This window comes from Juglans microcarpa x Juglans regia, chromosome 1S, assembly GCF_004785595.1.
Source record: "Juglans microcarpa x Juglans regia isolate MS1-56 chromosome 1S, Jm3101_v1.0, whole genome shotgun sequence".
NCBI classification, from domain to species: Eukaryota; Viridiplantae; Streptophyta; class Magnoliopsida; order Fagales; family Juglandaceae; genus Juglans; species Juglans microcarpa x Juglans regia.
In genome coordinates this window covers 28,636,664-28,649,794 of record NC_054595.1, presented here as the reverse complement: position 1 = coordinate 28,649,794, position 13,131 = coordinate 28,636,664, and the positions used below count along the sequence as shown (strand labels likewise).

General features: G+C 37.5%; 2 protein-coding genes across 4 annotated transcripts; both read left to right on the top strand.

The window, feature by feature from the left end:
- Positions 1–589: 589 nt before the first annotated feature.
- Positions 590–7,781, top strand: LOC121246365 (2-oxoglutarate dehydrogenase, mitochondrial-like). 3 transcript variants are annotated; one of them, XM_041144494.1, is made up of 9 exons: positions 590–708; positions 1,297–2,941; positions 3,349–3,575; positions 3,710–4,042; positions 5,203–5,449; positions 6,128–6,256; positions 6,380–6,595; positions 6,798–6,921; positions 7,352–7,781. In XM_041144494.1, exons 2-9 carry the CDS (start codon positions 1,391–1,393, stop codon positions 7,588–7,590), a joined length of 3,066 nt encoding a protein of 1,021 aa, XP_041000428.1. In that variant the 5' UTR covers positions 590–708; positions 1,297–1,390; the 3' UTR covers positions 7,591–7,781. The 3 variants fall into 3 exon arrangements, with proteins under 3 accessions (XP_041000428.1, XP_041000429.1, XP_041000427.1); XM_041144495.1 differs by having other exon boundaries at positions 690–733; XM_041144493.1 differs by having other exon boundaries at positions 690–860.
- Positions 7,782–10,649: 2,868 nt separating this feature from the next.
- On the top strand, positions 10,650–12,949 carry LOC121246364 (WAT1-related protein At2g39510-like). Its single transcript, XM_041144492.1, is given in 9 exon segments — positions 10,650–10,910; positions 11,060–11,122; positions 11,260–11,376; positions 11,477–11,547; positions 11,550–11,716; positions 11,822–11,918; positions 11,921–11,982; positions 12,085–12,236; positions 12,432–12,949. Coding segments are annotated over 9 exon segments (1,122 nt in total). The 5' UTR covers positions 10,650–10,710; the 3' UTR covers positions 12,625–12,949.
- The last annotated feature ends 182 nt before the right edge of the window (positions 12,950–13,131 follow it).

Genomic DNA, 13,131 nt, shown 5'->3' with positions numbered 1-13,131 from the left:
ATGGCCATAAACTGATAAAACGGTCAGATAATAATGCAATAAAAATAACCACCACTGTAAAGGTTCAACTGCAATTTACCTATGTGTTTTTTTTTTTTTTTTTTCTCCTTCTGAAAACAAACATATAAAATTTTGAGAAATGCTAGGTAGACCATCGATGGTCTACGAGCATTGCACCAACGGGTGCATTTTTTTGGTGAACGGATATATATATATATATATATATGCACATACATATATACATATACATACATACATTTGAAATTTGGTGAACGGATTTATTGAAGCCTTGAAGAAGAAAATAAGGAAAAAAGTCTTAACCGAAGCTGCTGCCTCATTTAAATTTCTTCTGTTTGGTTTATGATCTGAGAAATTAATTACAGAGAGAGTAAAATGAGGTTGAGTTTTTTTTTATTCAGGAAAAAAAAAAAAAAAAGAGAGGTTGGGTTTTAGGCCCGGGTCAAGCCACTGTTTCAAAGTCAAAAGAATGGCCACCAATATAGACGGTTAAAAAATGAAGGAGGAAAAAGAAAAAAGAGAAAAGGAAGTTAATGCTGTAATAACATTATTAGGTTCGAGAATATATGGGAGGACCAAGCTCAACAAAAAAAAATAAATAAAAATTATAAATTTGGGAGGTCTGGCATAAAGAATAAAGAGCCACCACGTCGGGCTCAGACAATAGTCTTCACCGTCGCTTCACAGCGTGTAGGTTTCCTTTCTCTCTCTCTCGGTATTCATTCTCCATTCAAAAAAGCTCTGTCCCTCCCTCTAGCTTTTCGCTTCCGTCTCGTATTAGCCGAAACTTTCGCGAACAGTTGTAGCTGTTCACCCGAAGAAACTCTTTGGGACTTTTTCCTGTATGCAATTTCTATATCTCATGGGATATTGCTAAGATTGAGTTTTTTTTTTATGTCCTTGTATTCTTTTGGAAATCTCGGTCGGTTATTTCTTCATTTACTTATGATGTGTTATGTGATCTCATTTTCGTTTCTGCTAGTGATTTTGGTCTCTGGGTATTTTCATATTGAATAGCTAATGGATTTTCGATCTACTGTCGGCTTTCATTTTTAGTTGGGTTCTACATTCATATAAATTTGGTTTCCGATTTCAAGAATTAAATTTTAATTGTGCTAATTCGTTTTATTACAATGATATCGTTTTTCTAGAAGAATTTTTTATGAGGCGTCTTTTTCTTATTAGTAGGCTTTTGCGTATTCTTGCTTACCGGGAGTTGAGAATATTTTAAGCTCTAATTTCATTACTTATTTTATTTCATTTATATTTGTTAATTAGGGTTTGTTTCCGCTGGAGAAAATTTTTATGTTCGTGATTGAGGCTTGAGAAACTTGCTCGCCACTGTTCGTGTGGATAGTCCGGATTGATAGTGATGGGTTGGTTTAGAGCTGGTTCCGGTTTGGCAAAGCTTGCCATTAGGAGAACGCTATCTCAGGGCGGATCATATGCAACGAGAACACGAATCCTTCAATCACAGAATCGCTATTTTCACACCACTGTCTTCAGATCAAAGGCACAAGCTGCTCCTGTCCCTCGTCCTGTTCCCCTCTCTAGGCTAACTGACAGCTTCCTAGATGGGACAAGCAGTGTCTACTTAGAGGAGCTGCAAAGGGCTTGGGAAGCTGACCCCGATAGTGTTGATGAGTCGTGGGACAATTTTTTTAGAAACTTCGTGGGTCAAGCGGCCACATCCCCCGGAATTTCGGGCCAAACAATTCAAGAGAGTATGCGATTGCTGTTGCTTGTGAGGGCTTACCAAGTTAATGGCCACATGAAAGCCAAGTTGGATCCTTTGGGTTTGGAAGAACAAGAGATCCCCGAAGAATTGGACCCAGCTCTTTATGGGTTTGGCGACGCTGATCTTGATAGAGAATTTTTTTTAGGTGTGTGGAAGATGTCTGGGTTTTTGTCTGAAAACCGGCCTGTGCAGACCCTTAGATCCATACTGACTCGACTTGAGCAGGCTTACTGTGGGAGCATTGGGTATGAGTACATGCACATTGCGGACCGTGATCAATGTAATTGGTTAAGAGAAAAGATTGAAACCCCAACACCAATGCAATACAATAGGCAGCGCCGCGAGGTGATTCTCGATAGGCTTATATGGAGTACACAGTTTGAGAACTTTTTGGCTACTAAGTGGACTACAGCAAAGAGGTTTGGGCTTGAAGGTGGGGAGACTCTGATTCCGGGCATGAAGGAGATGTTTGATAGGGCAGCAGATCTTGGGGTTGAGAGCATAGTTATTGGAATGCCACACAGAGGAAGACTGAATGTATTGGGTAATGTGGTTAGGAAGCCTCTGCGTCAGATATTCAGTGAGTTTAGTGGTGGCACAAAGCCTGTGGATGAAGTTGGACTTTATACAGGAACTGGTGATGTCAAGTATCACCTAGGAACGTCTTATGATAGACCAACTAGAGGAGGAAAGAGGATACATTTGTCTTTGGTTGCAAATCCGAGTCACTTGGAAGCGGTGGATCCTGTTGTTGTTGGAAAAACTAGAGCAAAACAATATTTCTCAAATGATGCCGTCAGGATCAAGAATATGGGTGTTTTGATTCATGGAGATGGTAGCTTTGCGGGACAAGGTGTAGTTTATGAAACTCTGCATCTTAGTGCTCTTCCGAATTACACTACTGGTGGTACCATACACATAGTGGTGAACAATCAAGTTGCCTTCACAACTGATCCCGAGGCAGGCAGATCTTCACGGTATTGCACTGACGTTGCCAAAGCCTTGAATGCCCCAATTTTCCATGTAAATGGTGATGACATGGAGGCAGTTGCTCATGTTTGTGAGCTTGCAGCTGAGTGGCGCCAGACTTTCCATTCAGATGTTGTCGTTGACTTAGTTTGCTATCGTCGTTTTGGGCACAATGAGATTGATGAGCCATCCTTTACCCAACCTAAAATGTACAAGGTTAGCCCTTTCTCTTCAGCTCTCTAAAGTTTGTTACTTTTTATTTTTTTCCCGACAAGGGAATCTGTGGCTATTTTCCCCAATTATTCCCCTGGGCACCTACAATACTCCTGTCCCTCACATATTGCATAATTATCGGGCCACGCCGGGGTGGCACCAAGGAATTATTGTGCAAGTGGGGTTTTAAACTCTAGACACAATTCCAGGTCCTTATCAAGGCCCAGCTTGCTACTTGAGGTTCCCCCTTGGGGTTGTTTGTTATTCTTGTTTGATTTGAGTACAATCATACTGAAACTTGATCAATATTTTCTTTCTACTTTTCCGTATTTATTCTCAAAATTGCTTGCACTGATGCTGTTCATTTTAGTCAACTAACCTGCTGAGATTTCTCAATTGGGTGCTACCAGGTTATCCGGAATCATCCATCAGCTCTTGAGATCTATCAAAACAAACTTTTAGAATCTGGGCAGGTGACGAAGGAAGACATTGATCGGATAAATGATAAGGTCAATAAAATCCTCAATGAAGAATTCTTGGCTAGCAAAGATTATGTTCCAAAAAGAAGGGACTGGCTTTCATCACATTGGTCTGGATTCAAATCACCTGAACAGCTTTCACGTGTTCGGAACACTGGGTATGTCTGTGTCCTTTCGGTCAAATTCTGTTTATAGTTGGCTCTCTGACTTCATATGTATGTATGTATGTATAAATGTATTATGTCTGAATTAATGTGTATATATATGATGAGATTTCTTTGCTGATATACAGGGTAAAACCAGAAATTTTGAAGAATGTTGGCAAAGCAATCACTCACTTTCCAGAAAACTTTAAGCCTCACAGGGCAGTGAAAAAGGTGTATGATCAACGCGCTCAAATGATTGAAACAGGTGAAGGCATTGACTGGGCACTTGCAGAAGCACTTGCTTTTGCTACGCTGGTAGTTGAAGGTAACCACGTTCGATTAAGCGGCCAGGATGTTGAAAGAGGTACATTTAGTCATCGCCATGCGGTACTTCATGATCAGGAAACAGGGGAGCAGTATTGCCCTCTGGACCATGTAGTCATGAACCAAAATGGGGAGATGTTTACTGTTAGCAACAGGTATTATGTGGTAACTTTCCTCTGTCAAGTAAGTCATAACAGTATTTTTTTTTTTTCTCGGTAATCAAGAAATTTTATTCATAATAATAAGCAAAGCCCAAGTATACAGGGAGTATACATAAATGAGAATTACCTAACTATAGTTTACAACTGAAAGTAGAAAGTCATGGACAGTATTAGTATTCGTTTCTAACAATATTTTTATTTTCATTTCTGTTTACTGCCTGCAACTACTGTGAATCAGCGTTATGGTGATATGATGCAATCTTGAAAATAATTAATAACACAGTATGCGAGTGTTCTACTGCTTTCTTTCTACTGTTAAGAACTGCTTATGCAATTTTATTTATCGTGTCTAGTAGCTTTTGTTACAGGCTATGACAACCTGATATATGATTATTCCAGCATGCACCTGGGGTCACTTACCGTATGTATGAATGCTTGTCCATATTTTGTGTGATCATGATGCTGTTTGATTTTTGGATCATAGTGCTGATGCATTTTTTTTGTCCTTGTTGGAATGAAGAATACTGTACAAAATATATGATGATGATGTGAGATAGTTGCTTTAATGACGTTAATTTATGCCTAGGCCCACATTAGGAATATGAATAACCCTCATAGTCAGAAGTGATTCTTAGGCTCCGTTTGGATGTTGAGTTGAGTTCTTTATGAATAGTAGTGAGTTGAAATGGCGGAGTAAGTTTTGTGGGGCCCACCTAAGATTAGTTTAGATGTGTTTGGATGTTAAGATGAGTTTAGATATATTTATGGGAAGTTAAAAAAAGGTTGTGGGTGCCGCGTGTAAAGAGGTTTTGAAAAATGTTATGAGTTCTACATGTAAAGAGGTTTTGAGTTGAAATGAGTATAGTAATTTGAGAGTTGGGTGTTTGGATGTTAGACTCAGTTTAAAATTAGACTGAGCGCCTTAGTCTAAGATATGATGTCGGCTTATTTCATCCACAGTTTACTATCTTATAGTCCATGAGATGCTATCAACTTCTTGTTTCCCAAATTTCCATACTACAAAACAGCTAACTGTCAGCCTAAAATTAAAAATATTGCTAGATAATTCTTATAACTTCTAGTTCACTAAGTACTTCTTGCTGAATTGGCGCCTTATTAATATATATCTTACACGAGCAATGTGCTGTGTGCAGTTCTCTTTCGGAGTTTGGTGTTCTTGGATTTGAGTTGGGTTACTCCATGGAAAATCCAAATTCATTGGTAATCTGGGAAGCTCAGTTTGGTGATTTTTCGAATGGGGCTCAAGTTATTTTTGATCAGTTTTTGAGCAGTGGGGAGTCTAAGTGGCTAAGACAAACTGGGCTTGTTTTGCTGCTTCCCCATGGTTATGATGGCCAGGGTCCTGAACATTCTAGTGCACGGTTGGAGCGTTTTCTTCAGGTACTCTCCCACTAACAAATTCACATTGTAATTTATCTCTTCCTTAGAATATGAAGGAAAATTTGTTTATTCCTTTATTAGTCTGTTCTTGTGATGGAGTTGGAAGTAGATTGTGCATTTAGCTACAATGAAGGAACTCTGAGGTCTATTAGCTAATTGTACATGTTGGAAAAAAAATCAACTTGAACTTGAGGGTTCATTATTTGATGCATGATGATAATTTTTTTGATCGGTAACTGACACATGATGATTAATCTTTTTCAACTTTTTTATTTAATGTACACCTGCACTGGATTTATTGTTGCTTTTGTGAGCAAACATATTGTATCGCCAAAGGTATTTCTTCGCACTCTAGTTAATCTCAGCCTTATCTAAAGTCAGTTATTTCCAGCACACTTCTCAGGACTCGGTGGGTACTCAAATCAATTATGATGATCACTGAAAGAACTTAGAATGTAGTTTGGAGTTTGTTATCAGTTTCTATTTCAAATGATCCTTGATCCTGCACCTGCTGCAGATTCTCTGTATCAGTTGAGGAATACCTTTTTATTTTACATAGTTCATTCCCTCCCCTCTCCTTCCTTGTGTCCCTTCCCCTACTTAGATCTCTATGATTTATTGAAGTCAATTTTACCAGCTAGTTCCCAAGCTTATTTCTACTCTTTAATCTTATGGCAGATGAGTGATGACAATCCTTACGTTATTCCTGAGATGGATCCAACTCTTCGGACACAAATTCAGGAATGCAATTGGCAGGTTGTTAATGTCACAACTCCTGCTAATTACTTCCATGTCTTGCGGCGTCAAGTGAGTGCAACTAATTTGAATATGAATACTTTACGTCTTTACATTGTATAATTACTAATGGGACTATAAATTACCTTAAATCTTTACATTTTTTTTTTCATGATTTTCTGTTTCATTGCCTAGATACACAGGGAATTTCGTAAGCCTCTCATATCGATAGCTCCTAAAAACTTGCTCCGTCACAAGGACTGCAAATCTAATTTGTCCGAGTTTGATGATGTCCAAGGCCACCCTGGTTTTGACAAACAGGGGACTAGATTTAAACGCCTTATAAAGGACCAGAATGATCACTCCGATCTTGAGGAGGGTATTAGACGTCTGGTTCTTTGCTCTGGAAAGGTCACACTTCTTACTGCTGTGTTTTTTTCCCTCTTTTTAATATTTTTAATTAAATATGCTGGTCCTTTGGACTATTCTACTTTGGGATTTCTTATATATTTTACCTAATTATTATGTTTTTGGATTTTTTTTTTCCAATTAATACAGATTTTTTCTTCTCCTGTTGGATGCTAAACCTTATTGCAAATTCGTTTATCTGCAGGTTTATTATGAGCTTGATGAAGAGCGGAAAAAGGTGGGTGGTAAGGACGTTGCAATATGTCGGGTGGAACAGCTTTGCCCCTTCCCATATGACCTCATCCAGCGGGAGCTGAAGCGATATCCAAGTATGTATCTGAAACTTACAACTAGGAAAACAACCAATTATGCTTTATGAGGAGTATCTAAGTAACACCCCTGCTTGATTTACTAGCGATATGTCACTCTTAGAATGTAAACTTTGGATTTCTTTATCACATTCCAAAACTAAAATTTTTCTTTTCCCCATCGATGAATATGGATATATGTGGGTAATCTGGGATGATGCTTGACTAATTAATGATCCTGCAAATCTTTTGAACCAGAAAAACACCAAGGATTATGTATATATTCCTAGAATATTGGTGAAGTTGAGTAGGTGCAAACCTGAAAGAGTGTGCCTCCTGAGCAGAGCACTTTTGAGTTGCTGAGTCATGGGAGAACGGATTTTGTTGGTTTTGTACTTTTTAAGTTCTGTTGACGTTATGAGGCTGACTTATTCTTATTTGATTCTGCTAGATGCCGAAGTTGTTTGGTGCCAGGAAGAGCCTATGAACATGGGTGCATACAGTTACATTGCACCCCGCCTTTTCACTGCCATGAAAGCATTGGGCAGAGGATCTATGGAGGACATCAAGTACGCTGGCCGCGCTCCATCTGCTGCCACAGCCACTGGTTTCTATCAGGTTCACGTGAAGGAACAAACTGAGCTTGTGCAGAAAGCCCTGCAACAAGAACCAATAAACTACCCTTTTTAAGTCTTTTTCAAGCATGTTTTCTTAAAAAGAAATTACAGATTTAAATATTTACATATGCACCTCTACTCTAAGAAGGGGCAGTGAATGAGGGTATTTCACACAAGTAGAACAGCTGCTTGAATAAACTCATATGTGCTACTGAGATTTTTTCTTTTGTTTTTTTTTTAAAGGAATAATGAAGAATTTGATGACACTTTTTCTTTTTTCTCTATAAGTCGGAGGTTTTGTATTGGCATTATTCTGATCAAATGTGGTAATATATCGGTTTTCTTTTGCTATTGCTTCGGTGAATGTCTTCTAATTTTCACAAGGCAAAAGCTGTCAGCAATGGACAGTGTTATCTTCTTTCTTCATGTCTTTAACCGAGCGTTTGAATCTGACATGTTGAAATTCGTACATAAAAAATGCACTTTTGAGTACCGAGGTAGCAGAAGATTTTACCAAATGACATTCGAATCTGACAGTAACTGTGCGAAGATTTTAATCCGCCCAAGCCGACAAACTCTAAAGGACGTCACACCTGCACCAGTTATCCCATACAGCGTAAGACTATAATCTCCCCCAGATTGCATAAGTATACATGCCCCGGGTTATCATATAATCAACGAGCTGACCTTCGATCTCTTACTATATTAATTTTCTTGTTAGTTTCGCACGCTCTCTTTGCGGAATCCTTCTGGCGGGCTTTCAACGCAAAAATATCATTTATGGTCATTTTAAGTCTCATCTTTTTCATTATTTCTTAAGTGAAAAGTATCAAATAATTTTTTAAAAGAAGTGCTACGTATACAAGAATTTTATAAAAATAAAATCACAAATTGACGTGATTTCATGTGATTAGTTAGATCTACTTAATAAAAAAAAATAACTTTATAATTAACGTAATACATCAAGTCATGTCTTTTTTTAAGTTTATTTTATAAAATTCATAATAAAATATTTCTATTTTTTGAATTATTTAATATCAAATCAATGTGCCCATGATGTTGTAAGAATAATTAACATAAAAATGCGCCGCTATTTGTAATAGCTAGCCCACTTCTTGTAACAAGCACAAAAGCTAAAAAGTCCCAAAGAGTTTCCTTTAATTTCCTCTTTAAACAACGGGGAAGAGACACGGTTTTTACCATTTCCCCTCTCTATATATACGCATGCATGGCTCAAGGTTGCTCCTATCTAAACTTGCATGGTTTTCCCTAATTATTATGTTTTGGTACCAAAAAAAACAAAAGAAAAAACAGCATAAATGCGAACCACGTCAACGTACGTACCCTTGTTTAGATATGAATCGGACTGCACTAACATTCAGCAAAAATAGTCAATTAAACTACAACCGTCCCCTCAGCTTTAATTTAGGGCCACTCGATCATTTATAATGCAAGCACTTTTATTCGTATTTCAAGCTCAAGTTTTTGAAAACACAAGTAAATTTGGATTTTGTTAAGGATACAATGATCTTGATGATCATCATCATGTCCTCGTTACATGATTTTTTTTATGAGTAAACAAGAAAGAAAGTAATTGTTCGTCAGAAGTACTAGTGGGAATATTTAAACCCACTCTCTGATCCATTATATACCTTAAATTCTTATTAAGATATTGTTACAGATTTCAATGGGCGATATAATGCCATTTGCATGCTGAGAAAATTAATTAGAACATCGTCACTACCCACAAAAAAGCGACACTTGATCAATGTAATTAATCTAATTGGGTGGTATCTAGGATGGATAAATCGGCATGGGGGTGCTAAGAAGGATATGGTTTTGTTGACTAAAATACTTGGTTTGTGATAAATCACAGACATGCATTATACGTAGAGTTTCTAAGAGTGTTTATCCCTTCAGTCTTGTGGCTGCAGGCCATTTTTCAACTTGCATGCACCATGGAACTGGTTTGCCTCCGGGAAAACATTTTATTTATTTTTTGTCTTGATCAATGTACTAAAAATAGTAGAAATTAAGTGCAATAAATCTTGATAATTTGAGTATGGTTAATTAAGGGCTATATGACGTGTATATATCATATGCCTGAATTAGAATTTAATTTAATTAAATCTATTTCTGTTAATCAGTTTAACTTTTTTGGACAAGTGTGATTTAATATGGTATTGGAGCCTGAGTTCGAATCGGCCTGACTTTACACTCTATCCTATTTGGTTAAAAATTTCAATTTGGCCCAACACATGTACATAGAAGAGAGTGTTAAAAATATAATATAAATAATTACATTTTTAAGACTAGTGGTGATTTCATACCCTCGATGAGAATGTTTTAGCATTTACTTGTCTTGTTAATGTTCTTAATATGAAATCTAATTTATGATTAAATTCATCATTTCTCATTCGGTTAAGTTGTAGAGTAAATGATATTGACATGATTTAATATGGTATTAGCCTTGTTCGAATTCTGGGTGGACTCTACGCCTAGCTCTCAGTTAAAAGATCAAATTCTTTTGTTAATAGGTGGGTATGTGCGTGGAAACGATTAAATATATACATTATTTAGTACCATTCACTTTAAGATTTTCATATAAACGGTGATTCAACAATCTTGAGTTGCAAGAAGGAGGGCTATCGTGAATTTGCAAAAGAGTGTTTTGAAAACAAACATATATAGTGACGCTTGGTCATGTGAGAAACAGATCATTTCAATTACGCTAGATTTTGAGGTGTTTTGCAGGGTGTTGTTCACCAGAGTCGTGAACACACAGAAGATGGGTTTTCCCTAAAGGATATAACACAACAAAATCTTCTCAATTAAGCTCATTTTGATGCAATATAATTAATTTAACGACCCACCAATCCACCACATTATCAGCATGGACATGTTACGTGCTGCACTGGCTCTCCCCTTCCTTAGTCAGCAATGATAGTGCTTCATATTTTAAGAGGAAATGATTGCTGGTTTTGAGGTTGTGGTGAAGTGAGTTTTTTCTCTGACAGGTGGTATTTCAGTTGGACTCGAAAAGCAAAGCGTATTGAGATTGATTTCATTTATTATGATGTATATGAACGAAAGAGAGAGAGAGAGAAAGAGAGAGTGTATATAAGGTTAGCTTTCTGCTTCATTTTGCTCAGAAGTTCTTTACATTAATACATGTAATAGAATTACTTGCAAAATGTCTATGGAGTCCATTTCTCAATTACGTAACCAAGTGAAGCCTTTTCTGGCAGCAATTCTGCTACAATTTGGCTATGCAGGACTATCCATTATTTCCAAGTTTGCTTTAAACCAGGGAATGAGCCAACATGTATTGGTAGTTTACCGGCACGCCGTTGCCACTGCCGTCGTTGCTCCTTTTGCTATTGTCTTGGACAGGTCTCTCTCTCTCTCTCTCTCTCTCACTCTCTCTCTCTCTTCCCCTCTTATTGTTTATATGTATGTCAATTCTTTGCTTAAAAAGATATATGTTGAACGAGATTAAAAAAAGATTCTAATCACATCGATTAACTACCTCTTACGTACAGGAAAGTAAGGACAAAGTTGACCTTCTCTCTCTTTGCTAAGATTGTGCTGCTCGGCTTATTGGAGTAAGAATCTTGACCATTGAGCAACATGCAGCCTTGGGCCTTAAGCTCCAAACAATTATCTTGTTATTATATTACCATCATTTGACATTTGTTCTGGTGGCCGGATCTCAGTTAAGCTTTCGTTTTCCCCTTTTCAGACCTGTAATAGACCAGAACTTGTTCTATACCGGGATGAAGTATACTACAGCAACTTTTACATCTGCTATGTGCAATGTTCTTCCTGCCTTTGCATTTTTAATGGCTTGGGTTTGTGGGTACGTAACTCTCTATAGTTTCTTACACACCAATACAGCTTGCAACCATACATGGTATATATATTAAATATGGGGTGCTTAAAATTGAATGCTTTTGCAGGCTTGAGAAAGTGTATATTAAGAGACTGCATAGCCAGGCAAAGGTGTTGGGGACTATAGTGACAGTTGGGGGGCAATGTTTATGACTCTGGTTAAAGGAACTATGTTGAATTTGCCCTGGACAAATCTGGGAAATGCTCATGAAACAACTACAAGTTCTGTAAACAAGCAAGATCCCATCAAAGGTGCTCTCATGATTATATCAGGCTGTGTCTGCTGGTCTGGTTTCATCATTCTTCAAGTAAGATTTCCCAATCAACATGAATTTTAACTTTGAAATTTCAGTGCCCAAACTCACACAAGTAGATGCCGGCCGTATAGTAAGATGCCATTGCTGCTTTTGTAGGCAATTACCCTGAAATCATATCCGGCAGAGCTTTCCTTGACAGCTTTGATATGCTTGATGGGCACTCTGGAAAGTAGTATACTGGCCCTTGTAATGGAACGGGCAACCCCTCGGCCTGGTCAATTCACTTGGATGTTAAGCTCTTAGCTTGTGTATACAGTGTGAGGAGATCTAAATTTAGTTACTTTTTTTTTTATTTTATTTAATTTCTTTGAACTCTAGATGTCTTTCCTGTTTGCAATGCTTATGAAGTTTTTATGCAGGGCGTGGTATGTTCAGGATTTGCTTATTACACTCAAGCAGTGATAATGAAGGAAAGAGGACCTGTTTTTGTGACTGCTTTTAGTCCCCTAAGCATGATTCTAGTTGCAATTATGGGATCCTTCATTCTATCCGAAACGTTATACTTGGGAAGGTGCGCATTGATCTGATCTCAGCTTCCAGTCATGACCACAGAAAAAGTGCAAGCGATTTTTTTACCAATTAATGATTTGATTAATTAACTCAAAGGATATATTAGGGAAACGAATACGAAACTATAGAGAAACCATTCTATATGTACCGACTATGGACTTACACAGGTAACTGAACTATTATATATATATATTAGGGTTATTGGAGCAGTCATCATTGTTGTTGGCCTGTATCTGGTTTTATGGGGCAAGGGCAAGGATCAAGACCAAACCATGTCAGAGAGCAATAAGGTACTACCAACAACCCAAAATGCGGCTATCATGGAAGAGAGCATAAAGACTACTACTTCAAATCAAGAATTTGTGGCAATCGATGGATCTAAACTCTAAAGTTCTGTTTTCACATGACTTCCAGTAACGTACCTCTGCAACTCTTGTGTGTGTGTGTGTGTGTGTTTAATAACTTAATACGTGCTTGATCAGCCTTTAGGCATGAAATGGGTATGTCCGTTTCTGCAGACCCAAAAACGTAGGATGGCTCAAGTACACAGCCTGGTCGATCGTGTTTTAGAACTATATATATGCATGCATGTGAGGAACAGTACAAGCTAGCTTGCTATTTATCGATCTATAAACTGAGTTATTCTGTGAGAATATTATTGTATTATTATTATTATTATTTAATATGCTTTTGAACAACCTAATAATATTGAAAGAAAAGCTCATTTTGATACAATCTTTTTTATGACTCTTTTTACAACTTTGTTCTAAGCGGATTGATCACCAGTGGTCCTAATTTTCACAATCAATCACGATTAATCCATCTTAATCATGATGGAGAGAATAATATTCCGGAAGTGCTTCATTGTATTAAACATTTAGTACTGATCCATCTCC